Source organism: Gekko japonicus, unplaced genomic scaffold, assembly GCF_001447785.1.
Source record: "Gekko japonicus isolate JY-2015 unplaced genomic scaffold, Gekko_japonicus_V1.1 scaffold2458, whole genome shotgun sequence".
NCBI classification, from domain to species: Eukaryota; Metazoa; Chordata; class Lepidosauria; order Squamata; family Gekkonidae; genus Gekko; species Gekko japonicus.
In genome coordinates, this window is record NW_015166495.1 from 60251 (window position 1) to 73203 (window position 12953).

At 43.6% G+C, this 12953-nt stretch overlaps 1 protein-coding gene across 1 annotated transcript; it reads right to left on the reverse strand.

Moving 5' to 3' along the window:
- Positions 1-851: 851 nt before the first annotated feature.
- LOC107111257 (olfactory receptor 13H1-like) lies at positions 852-1787 on the reverse strand. The gene has a single exon (XM_015412205.1). It carries the CDS (start codon positions 1785-1787, stop codon positions 852-854), a length of 936 nt encoding a protein of 311 aa, XP_015267691.1.
- Positions 1788-12953: the final 11166 nt, after the last annotated feature.

Below are 12953 nucleotides of genomic sequence, written 5' to 3' on the forward strand. Positions count from 1 at the left end.
CCGCTCTGCTGACCCCGAGAGCAGCAGTAGCAATCCCGGCAGTGCTCCAACTAGGCCGCTACCCTCACCACGCAGTCATCGGGCAATGGCGACCAGCCGGGGCAACATCGACGCCTTCAACATCTCCCGCCCCACCGAGTGGGAGTCCTGGCTAGAGATACTGGAAAATCACTTCGACTGTAACGACATTACGGATGAGGGAAAGAAAAAGGCTCATCTCCTGCAGTTGTGCGGCATGGACACCATCCTCCTACTTAAGGACCTCATCATGCCCAAGAAGACTAAGGAGGAGCCCTACCCCGTGCTGGTGAAGGCGTTGACGGATCACCTTTCGCCTAAGCCCACGAAATTCGTCGAGCGCACAGACTTTTGCGCGAGGGTCCAAGGGCCGGACGAGTCGGCCTCCGACTTCTTGGCTGGACTCAGGCGAGTGGCCACCAACTGCGCCTTCCCGCACCTAGCGGACACCCTGCTGACCCAGTTCCTGGTGGGCCTATGAGAGCCCAAGATCCACCGGAGGCTGGTCAGCCAGGACGACCTGGACCTGGATAAAGCAGTCCGGGAGGCCTCAGCGTACGAGAAAGCCCACCACCAAAACACACACCCCACTCCCCGATAGGCTATTTACAGTAACCGAGAGACCTATTGGCCTCACGGTTTGGGACCTAGCCTTCTGATAGGGCCGGCTAGGATCCTTCTGGCCCATTGTCTTTAGATACGAAGCTTGAGGTTTTGTCCCTGGGCAAGTCCGGACATGCCCGGCCTTGTCAGGGCTGGACACACTACACATAGTTATGCCTATGCTTGCTGAAGAGATATCTTTCAATATGGACATTGATGTTGGAAGTGGTTTATTCCTTTGCTTTCCATCCGATCAGCCTCGATAAGGCTCCCTTCACATCCCTGTTTCTCAGGCTGTAGATCAGGGGGTTCAGCATTGGGGTCACGACCACATAAAAAACAGCCACTATTTTTTCCTGATCTGTGAATGTCTTGGCCTGAGGCTTCAGGTATCCGGCCAAGGCAGTGCCATAGAAGATGCCCACCACAGCCAGATGAGAGCCACAGGTGGATAAAGCTTTCCCCCGGCCTTGGGCTGAACGGATACGCAGGACAGCCATACCAATGCGCCCATATGTGAGCAGGATGAAGGCAAAGGGGAACAGAAGAGTGAAGACACTCGTGACCAGCATACTAAGCCCACTGGCGTGCGTGTCAGAGCAGACCAATTTCAACACTGCCTGGACTTCACATACAAAATGATTCACCACATTGTGGCCACACAAGCGGGCCGGCATGATAAAAAAGGGTACGACGGTCAAGAGGAAAGAGCTGAGCCACAGGCTGACGGCCACGATAATGCACACTTTTCGATTCATCACCAAGGTGTAGTGCAGAGGGCTGCATATTGCCACAAAGCGGTCATAAGCCATGACCGCTAGCAAGAGGCACTCAGCCACTCCCAAAAACAGAGAGATGTTCATTTGTGCAAAACAGTTGCCCAGAGGTATAATGGCCTTTTCTGTGAAGCAGTGCGCCAGCATTTGTGGGACAGAGGTGGTGACATAGCAGACGTCAATGAAGGAGAGGTTGCTGAGGAAGAAATACATGGGTGTGTGGAGGTGAGGATCCACCACAGTCAGCACCACAATGAGGCCATTCCCAGCTACAGTGATGGCATACATGACCAAGAAGAGGACGAACAAGGCAGCACGCACATGGGGCTGTCTGGAGAGGCCCACGAGCACAAACTCAGTCACTGTGGTTGCGTTATCTCCACCTTCCATATTTCCTGCAAGAGGAGAATTGAGAATCTTAGTAGTCACGTTTAGTTTATTGTCTTAGCCATTGGCCATAACAACACAAAATAAATCAAAGCACAACCAACAGTATACATCAGTAACTTACAGTAAGTCCTACACCCGGTCTTATCTTTTTCGCCGCCAGTGCAAACAAAGCCATTCTGCTAGTATCATGTGTACCAATATCAGAGAGCAAGAAAACGGTCAAATCCTGTTCTGAAATTCCATTATACAGTGGTACAATAGGACAAATAAACCTTTGCCTATGTGATTCGTGCCATGAACATCTCAGAATGTAATGCTCAACATCATCCACTTCACCCATACCACAGAGGCATGAGAATCTTAGTATTATCTACATGATGTTTTATCCCACAGACTTATTTATTCATCCTTTTGTTCAATGTTAAACTGAAGAATCAGGTGAAAATCTTTTTTTTGGTCATCAAACTGGTCCCAGAATGGAGAGGACATGTGTGCAAATACTGCTGATACGGCTTCTCACACTCAAACAACTGTTCCAATTCATTTAAAAAAAACAACGAAAGCTTTACTAGATAAATCTGATTTTATGCTTTGAAATTTGCATCTCTGGCAAAAGCATGCTGATATTAGAAAAGATACCAAATTATAGCTGAAAAGAGATCTGTAACTGGATAAAACTGAGTAATTCATTTCAAATACTTGTTACTTTCCATTTTGATTGTTTCACACTGGTGTAATAGTTTATTTGTAGAATATTGGTAAAAAAATTGCATGCATTGTTTAAAAAGAGGAAGTACAAAATTAAGAGCTTGACCAAATAATTTTTTCAGTTTTATTTTCCTTCCCTGGTTTTGTGGCCTTATCTTTGGAATGTTTTTAAGGGAAGAAGAAGAGTTGGATTTATACCCCACCCTTCAGTCAGAGTCTCAAAGTGGTTTACAGTCTCCTTCCCTTCCCCTCCCCACAATAGACACCTTGTGAGGTAGGTGGGGCTGAGAGAGCTCTGAGAGAACAGCTCTTGAGAGAACAGCTCTGAGAGAACTGAGACTGACCCAAGGAGACCCAGTTAGCTGCATGTGAAGGAGTGTGGAATCAAACCCGATTCTCCAGATTAGAGTCTGCTACTCTTAACCAGTACACCAAACTGGGTCTCTGAAGAATCTATATGAACTTCATAAATGTAATATAGAAAGAGAAAATTATTTGATAGAACAAATTCAAGAAGCATAAGTGTTATCAAATGGAAGAAATATGGGAGTTTTAAGTTTGGTCTGTGTCTGGTTAATTGCTATTGCTTTCCTTTCAGGTTCATTGCTACTGCATTCCTTTCTGCGCTTTCTCTGCTTTGCGCTGAAACACTTATCTTTACAGATGTGCAGGAGGGTGTTGTAGTGTCTGGGATCTCCCTAGATACCGTGGGAGAGCGTTCGTTCTCAGCTTCAGCTACCTAACGGTCTCTAAGCTTTATCCCGCATGCGGGAGGGTGCCTAATTGGCCAGTGCTGTGGGGGGTGGTGCATAAGAATACCCTGTCTGGTTAATTGCTATTGCTTTCCTTTCAGGTTCATTGCTACTGCATTCCTTTCTGCGCTTTCTCTGCTGTGCACCGAAACGCTTATCTTTACAGATGTGCAGGAGGGTGTTGTAGTGTCTGGGATCTCCCTAGGTACCGTGGGAGAGCGTTCGTTCTCAGCTTCAGCTACCTAACGGTCTCTAAGCCTTATCTTGCATGCGCGAGGGTGCCTAATTGGCCAGTGCTGTGGGGGGGTGTTGCATACGAATACCCTATATCCTATTATGCCCATGGAGCCGCCGCCATTCTTAACAGTGCTTATGTAACTGCATCTATAGCTCTGCAATAAATGTATTACCGTTCCTGAATGTGTGTACTTTGTTGTTGGCTGTGGGTTCTGACATACTGTTAAGAATCCTCCATTCTCTATCTCTGTGCATCTCTCCAAAACCAAGATGAGTGACAGAGAGGAGAAACCAATTCCTGAAAAGGACGATGCCGGGGGGGTCCCGACGCCTACCACGGCCGGTGAGGGGACCCCCACGACCCAATACACTGTGCCGGTGACTACCATGCCACCGGTAACGGCAGCTGACGCGGGAACCGTTCCTAAGACAACATCGACCCTGGTGTTCCTGACCCCGACAGAGCCGAGGCAGCCGCCCGGCCATGGTTATAGGCCAAGCTCCAGCTGGAGCCAGTTTCACCTGGACTCTACTGACTGGGAGATTTCCCGGAATGGTCGGGAGAAGCTGATTTTTGAGAGGGCAGTATGTCAGCTATGCTGCCATGATAGTTGGGGAGTTTGGTCTGTGTCTGGTTAATTGCTATTGCTTTCCTTTCAGGTTCATTGCTACTGCATTCCTTTCTGCGCTTTCTCTGCTGTGCGCTGAAACGCTTATCTTTACAGATGTGCAGGAGGGTGTTGTAGTGTCTGGGATCTCCCTAGGTACCGTGGGAGAGTGTTCGTTCTCAGCTTCAGCTACCTAACGGTCTCTAAGCCTTATCCTGCGCACGCGAGGGTGCTTAATTGGCCAGTGCTGTGTGGGGGGGGTGGATACGAATACCCTATATCCTATTATGCCCATGGGGCCACTGCCATTCTTAACAGTGCTTATGTAACTGCATCTATAGCTCTGCAATAAAAGTATTACTGTTCCTGAATGCGTGTACTTCGTTGTTGGCTGTGGGTTCTGACAGCTATTGGTTATTCTGAGATCTGTGAACTCTGAGAAAATGATGAGTTTTCTTGGGCAACAGAATGCTGAATTTGGTAGCAAGCCTTTAAAGCTATTCTGCAAGCTATTAACACATGAACAGAATAAAAGTATGTTTAAGATTCCTGTTAACAACAGAGATTTTACTTATACAAAAGAAATATTTACTGAACTTTCCAAGTATTACAGCAAACTGTACGCTTCGGATAATCCTGTTATGTCAGATATTGGTCAATTTGTTTCCCTAGTTAACATGCCTAAATTAACTGCTGAAGACATAGATGTACTAGAGGATTCTTTTACCGTCTCTGAAGTAGTTGCATTAGTTAAGAGTCTTAAAACTAGTAAAGCAGCAGGACCTGATGGATTCATTCTAGAACTGTTGTAAACTTGTTATTGACTTATTAAATTATATTAATAGGTCTCAACAGATTCTTCTATCTTGGAAGGTGGCTAATATAACATTAGTACTGAAATCAGGTAAATGTTTTTTTTTTTTTTTTAAATGAACATAAGAACATGAGAAGCCTTGTTGGATCAGGCCAAAGGCCCAAAACCCAGGTGCCACCAGGAGGTTGACCAGTGGGGCCAGAACTCCAGAAGCCCTCCCACTGTTGCTCCTCCCCAAATGCTGAGAATATAGAGCACCACTGCCCCAGACATAGTGTTCCATCTATACCTTGTAGTTAATAGCCATTGATGGACCACTGATGGACATCTATCATCCTATAGCTCTCTTCAATCAGGATTTGAAGATTTGGTCCATTTAAATCACTCAAAGAATTAACATAGTTATTTCTAAAATTATACATCAAGATCAGACTGGATTCATTAAGGATAGATTTATAGTATAGTATTTAGAAAGATTATTTTGGGTTATGAATCATGTTAAAAAGCAAAACAACCCTGTTCATGTCTTTTTTTGATGCTGAAATGCATTCGATCATGTAGAATGGGTTTTCATTAAAGTAATGTTATCTCAGTGCAATCTCCAGGGTTTATTTACTATTTGGATATAACTGAAGTATAGGAATCGAAGAGCAAGAATTGTGATTAATTGTGAATTATCAGAAGAGATTAATCTTTATCCAGCAACAAGGCAGGGTTGTTCTTTATCCCCACCATTACCTGTTATTCTGATAGAAACATTAGCAGTTGCGCTGAGGAATTCCCCTGAACTTAAGGGTGTGCAGTTAGGGAGAGGGTTAATTTAAAAAAAATCTTCTTGGATGGCAATTAATATGTCTCTAATGGGAAAAAAAGTTTTAGGGAAAAATTATGGTATACTTCTCAGCCTATTAGATATTTAGGTATTTGGGTACAGAAAGATATGTATACAGTAGCAGAATTTAATTATAAAATGTATTTAAAGTTCTGGAGGAAACTTTCTCTTTTTTGGTTAGGTAGAAGTATAAAAATGCCTGTACTACCCAGATTTTTTTATTCCAGTGGTACCTTTAAGACCAACAAAGTTTTTTTCTGGGTATAAACTTCTGTGTGCATGCACACTTCTTCAGATACATTGAAATGGAGTCACTAACACTACATATAGTTAGCAGGTGAAGAGAATGTTGCCAGAAAGTTCCAATTAGAACTAAGACTGGATTATGGCAATTGGCAAAACCAGTGAATAGCAACAAATATAACTAAGATTGGATTAAGACAATTGATAACACCTGTGAATAGCAGCAGTTAATGCTACCCCATACTATGTTCCATGTTGGTCAAGGTAATTCTGTCTCAAGGACAGGAGGGAGAGGAATACGTCAATGTTGACGTAAACAGACATAATGAATGGTCACTTGCATCACTTCAGATTTAACCAGTGGTGGGACAGCTCAAAGGACCCAGTATGGATACATCTCACTATTTTAAGGTACTTCAAGGTGTGCACAGTTTGATGTAGTGGTTAAGTGTGTGGACTCTAATCTGGGAGAACTGGGTTTGATTCCCCACTTCTCCACCTGCAGCTGCTGGATGACCTTGGGCAAGCCATAGTTCTGATAAGAGCTGTCCTTGAAAGTGCAGTTTCTGTCAGAGTTCTCTCAGCCCCATCTACCTCACAGGGTGTCTGTTGTGGGGAGGGAAAGGGAAAGGAGTTTGTCAGGCACTCTGAGACTCTGAATAAAGGTCGGGGTATAAATCCAATCTCCTCCTCCTTTTCCTCCTCCTCCTTCTGTGTCTCTTTCTATCTGGTATTTTATTTCTAAATACTTTAATATTGAATTAGAAAGAAACCACTGACCTCCTCTATTGTTAAGGCTTGCACAGAATCATCCTGTTGTCCTTTTATGATGGCATGTCATCACCATCCAATCCCCACATCCATTTGAAGTGAAGTGCCAGGTCAAAGAAGATTTCATGCCATGTAAGCACCAACTTGTGTGAATAGCTGTAAAGAAAAAAATATCAAGTCTCCTCCCTTGTAAAACCACAACTAGCCCAACATTCTAAGACAGCAAAGCTGATACGCTGTTAGGACAAAAGGGCATCCTCTGACAGGAACTCCAGCTATTCCAAACACAGGGAAAGAGCATTATTTTAAACAGGGATATCAAAAAAAAAAACAGCAGAACAGCTATATTTGAGCCCAGTAGCACCTTCAAGACGAACAAGATTTTATGGATATAAGCTTTTGAGACCCAAAACTCCCTTTATCAGATACCTGACCTCATCTGTTATCTGATGCAGAGAACTTTAACTCTAGAAAGCTCATCTGAAAATCTCTAAGGTGCTTGTGTTCGTATGTGAGTTAAGTACCATCAAGCCATTTCTGATTTATGGCGGCCCTATGAATTAATGTCATCCAAAACATTCTTGCTCACTCAGGTCTTGCAAATGGAGCGCCCTGGCTTCCTTTCCTGAGTCAATCCACCTCATGTTAGGTTCTCCTCTGACAGGACTCAAATTTCGCTGTTCTACTGTAGACCAACACGGCCATCCTCTGAAACTATCCAGAAGATATTAACTATGATAGGTAACTAGAACGTCCATATTCTGAAGCTCTGGATACCAGCCCAGAGCAGAAACAACCTCATGTAACATCTTAAATTTCTCTCTGAAGTTGCCCCAATATGTGCCGAGTGTTATCTTGGCTCTCTCTCCTGAAAAGAGAGTTTTTGCGAGGCAGAGTTATAATGGCCATTTGCAGATTTGGGTTTTCTGCAGAATGTAACTGTTTTTTAGCCTCTTCCTCATAAGAAGCTGGGTGTTCCCAGAAGGACTTATCTTCAACTATAATGGAAAGAAAGAAAAGATTGACTCTGCCAAAAAAGCAAAAATGTTCCTGGACCAGCAACAATCAACCTCTAAAGTCAAAGAGAAAGCAGAAGACAATGCACAAGCAGAAGAAAAGTCATGACTCAGAAGCCAATGAAAGTATTTTTTGGCAGTTCTACAGAAGAGTCTGATTCTGAAAAAGGAGTATTGGCTCCTCAAACTCTTAAAGTCCAACTGAGATTTGATAAAGCTAAGCACAGGAAATAATGATTGCAATAAATCTGAAACTCTATTTGTGTTTTAAGATACTATGATGTACCCAATAAGGCTAAATGGGCTTGACTTAGCTTTAGTGATATAAGATAGTATTATTCTATTATATGCTTTATTCTAACATTGGTAAAGGTAAAGGTAAAGGTTCCCCTGCTCGAAAGCCAGTCGAGTCCGACTCTAGGGTTGCGGTGCTCAACTCCATTTCAAAGCCGAAGAGCCAGCGCTGTCCGAAGATGTTTCCATGGTCATGTGGCCGGCATGACTAAACACCAAGGTGCACAGAATGCTGTTACCTTCCCACCGAAGTGGTACCTATTCATCTACTTGCAATTTCTTGCTTTCGAACTGCTAGGTTGGCAGGAGCTTGAACTAGAGACGGGAGCTCACTCTGTCATGCGGCACCCGGGTCTCGAACTGCTGAACTACCAACCTTCCACAGCCTGCAGTTCAGCGTCTTAACCACTTGAGCCACCACAGCTCCTCTAACATTGGTAGGAAGGACTAATAGGTAACTTACATGTAACATGATCCTTGCTATATCTCTGTTTTATTAGTATTAGTATCCCTTACGTCCCTTCCCTATGTAGTTTGTAGTAAAAAGAAGAAGAAGAAGCTGGGTGTTACCAGATACCAGCATCAGCTCTGCATCTAAGTACTATGTGGACCACAATGGGACCTTCGAATCATGTACTAGCAATTTCTTTTCCTATTTTTATTTTGTTTTATTTTATTTCCATAGCATCCAGCCTGAAAGCTTTCACAGTTTTAAAATGTATACCATCAGTCTGCATCTTCAAGTCCTCTCTCCCATCATCCTTCTATAAGAACTACAGATGGGCACGAACTGCATTGTTGCAATTTGTTTCAGTTCGTGGTTCACGGCCAAACCATGAACTGAACGAGAAATGGATTCAAACCGGGAGGCTGGTTTGTGAACCGAACTGGTTCATAGGGTGGTTTGGCCATGAATCATGAACTGAAATGAACTGCAAACTGGTTCATGAACCATGAATGAGCCAAAACCATGACCTAGTCAAACGTCATCACAGACTTACAATGTGAGCTGGTTTGTGCCCATCCCTCATAAGAACTTCTAATAAACTTTTAAGAATAATAACTACGTGTTTTGTGTCAAATACAGTCTCTTTGGAAAATGTTAACTAGACTTGTGGGTTATGAGGTTTAATCCTTGTACCCCACAAGTTTAGTTACCAAATTTTGAAAACCAGTTAATATGAAAAGAGAATATGTGAGTTTCACAAAATATGTCATGTATTTGATGCTAGATTAACATCCTTGCTAGGAATTCAGTGGCAGCCCAAGATCTGGGAATCAGGTTCTTTACCAAATACATTAAGCCTAAGAATTGCTTATTCCTCCCCAATTCCACAACATTACGGACATAAGAACGTGAAGCTGTATGAGAGTCTATCAAGTTCAGTATTGCCTACTCTGGGATATTAGGTAAAAGAGTTTCACATCACCACATACCAGATCATTTTAACTGGAAACGCTACAGAGTAAGCATGGAACCATCAGCAAAGAAGATGCTCCCTCACTGACTTAGGGTCCATTTCAAAGGGGATGACATTGAGCTATGGCTCACTCCCAAGTGGAACATAGGAAAAGCCCTGCAAGGGTCCATTGCCCAGCATCCTGTTCTCTCCTGTTGCCAATATAATGTCAAACAAAGCCCACAGACAAACTAAGGCTGCCCCTTCCTCTTAACCACCCCTAAGAAATCACAAGAGTCCCCATACCAACCACTTTTTAGATGCTTAATGAAGACCAGGCTTCCTTGATCCAGATTTTTGCTCAACCTTGTCCAAAAACCTTACCTGCAACCCCCCCAAATGAAAAACACCCCCCCAATCTTCCAATTGTTGAAGTATGAATTCCAGGTTATCCCTCTAATAAGAATTCAAAGAATAAGCATCTTAAAGTGAGCTTTGGATTCATTATAGTTCCACATATAACTTCATAGATTTGTGCACATTAATTCTTGACGGCATATGGCCTGACGTTTTTGGGAACCATTGCCAGACGTGACGTAAATACCTTTTGGGAAATCCACCTAATATGATTGTGAACTAATTCAGAACCTATGAAATGTATTCTGCAAGTATCGTGTGAAATGGACAGTTATTTTCTGAAATTTAAAAATACCTTTTGTCTCAATAGTTCTTACGTAATCTTCATCTTCTATCTTGTTGATGCCAAGGGTTTCCAGCAAAATCCAGCATGGTTTCACCAAAGCAGTTATATTCTATCCATGACCATGTTAAAAAGCTATGATTCCATTCTGAAGATCACACTTGTCTTTGGGAGCCCACAGGACGACATCCCATGGAGACAAAGAGCAAAGAAGAGGAGAGCAGAAACTCAAATCAGAAACTTGAGGTTGCATCACTTCAGATTTAACCAGTTAATGGGGACATTTCTCTAGACGCCTTAAAAATCCAAAAGGTGGTGAATGAATTCACTCCAGTCCCTGAGCTCTGGTATGAACCCCCCTCCCAGGTTGTCATTACTTTAGTCTTTGTTTCCCTCCTGGAATGAGAATTCCCAATGCAATTTCAGCTCAAGAGAAATTCTAAACTTGGAGATTCATCCGCAAACAAAACATACAAGGAACTTCAGTTAAAAACATAATGAACTGGATCCACAGCTGGGACTTCTGTCTGTGGGGTGTGAGTTTCTTGACTCCTGCTTTCTGTGGAGGCTCCAAATGCCCCCTTGAACACTGTTTGCCCCCCAAGCCAGAAATAATGAGGCAGACACAAGTGTTGGGTTTAACTATAGGGCCACTTTATTAACTGACACTTTAGCTGGAACCAAAGGCAAGGGCAAAACAGATTGCGTTATGGTCAAGGCCAGAGGTCAAGGACCCCTCCCTTACCTCGTCAATAGGGCGAGCCACCCTGCCCCGGGTGGGAGCCCACTACCGGGGCTCCGCCCCGGCCGGCTAGCCATTGCAGGACAACCCTGTAGCCCCATCCCCCAAGCCGCAAGGTTCAAAGAGAGGACCTAAACAGGGCCGTCCCGAAGGCAGTCCGTTTTCCCCGCCCCATGCCGCAAGGCACAAAGACTGTACTCACAGGACCCCTTAAAACCCAAATATGGGTGTCAGCTGGTGCTCACCGGACCGCAATCTGTATACCGCATAGCAACCTGCCTAAATGGAAGTGACCAACCTGCTAACACAGCTCACCCCCATAAACACCTGCATCACTGCCGCAGTGCAGGATAGGCGAAAACACCCCCTCCAAGTGCCAAACAGGAAGGGGTGAAAAATTCCTACCCGGCCCCAAAAACTGGCAACCAGCAAACGCCTGCACTACTAACAGGGCGGGAGGGTGGGCCGCCGAACAGCGCGGGACTGCTGAGGAGGAGAGGCGGGGCCAGGCTTTAAGCCCATCACTGTCCCGCCCCCTCCCAAGTCCCGTATGTGGCGCTTTTGGCGTCAAAGTTCCTTGCCTCTTCCGGCTGGGAGGCAAAGGCACTTTCCCAGCCCAACGGCCGGAATGGCCATGGGCTGTTAAATTGTGTTCTTGTGGATAGTGGACCTCCAAGAACAGCAGAGGAGGCATTGGAGGTCTGCAGCTGGAAAGGGAATCAAAATGCCCCTTCTATCAGCAGAAATCTTCACTGGATCCATCCTTTGATAAGTCTATCAAAATATTGGAGGGATGAGATTTACACATCCCCTGTTTCATTTCTCTTCTTGAAATAATTAACCAGCAACATACTGGTCTGTGGTTTTAGTAGGTTCTAGTTCACATTTATTAAATCTTTCATATATAGTATTTCTGGTAGGTTCAAAATGCTTTTGCATGGCTTCTAATGCTTTAGAGAGATTTCCCCTGTGTGCTGGTGGTGGATGTTGACGCTGCTGGAGTAGGTAATTTCCCCTTGCCATTACAAACAATAAAGTTGGAGTTGTGACTCTTTTGTCCTTCCATCTAATCCTGTAGCAATGTCATAATTCTTTCACTGTGCCTTGAAAAACATCCAGTTCCTGATAACATCACCTGATATGCAGTGAACACATGACATATCTATTGAGATATACGTCAGAGTAATTGAGGTAGCAAGCAGTTACTGTAGATAAGTTTGATCTGTTTGTCAGACCTAGCTGTCATGCTAGTAATCATGTAATTACAGCCAGGTGTTTTCTAGCAGGTGTTGCTCTTTCAGGTCTTGTTAGAGTTAGTGATTGCATCACCTTGTTAGAGATTGGCTGGGGTTTAGCATAATAGCTATCAGCTTAGTAAGCTGGTGGGGACTCAGTTCTCATAGACGAAGGCACGACATGCTGTTCAATAGCCTGTAAATATCTCTGCATATATTCACCTTTATAACTATATAAACTCTCTGTGCACCTTCATAACTGGTCAGTGTCCCACTTCTTATTTACAACACCCAATAATATCTCCCCCCCCCCAACAGGGAAAACAATGTCAAGAGCTTGCCATTTTTATTTTTATTTAAAAAAACTCCTCTTTCTAGAATGCCCATGTTCTGACATATAAAGTTCTTATTTAATGGCTGAAAAAGAGACGAACACTACTTCTGAAGTCTGATCAGGAAGAACTTTGACCTGGCAATTTGATGGACAATAAACTGGACCTCACTTGTTGCATAAGGTATTCAATGCGATTTAATACACAGAAATGTTTTAACATCAGTACAGTTTCACTGAAAGATTAATCTTATTCCCAGTATGACCACTGAATCCGTTTACATTTCTTTCTCAGTCTAAAAGAGTTGCTTTCATTGTTGAAAACCACACCAAGAAATGTAGCCTCTTGAACACCATGCAATTAAACCAATAAATCCATGTTCTGCTCAGTTGTTCGGTAAAATAGAAGCACCGCAGTATCACAAAATTAAGTGTCAGCCAAAGTGTGCCTTGTAAAGCACTATATATATATATATATATATA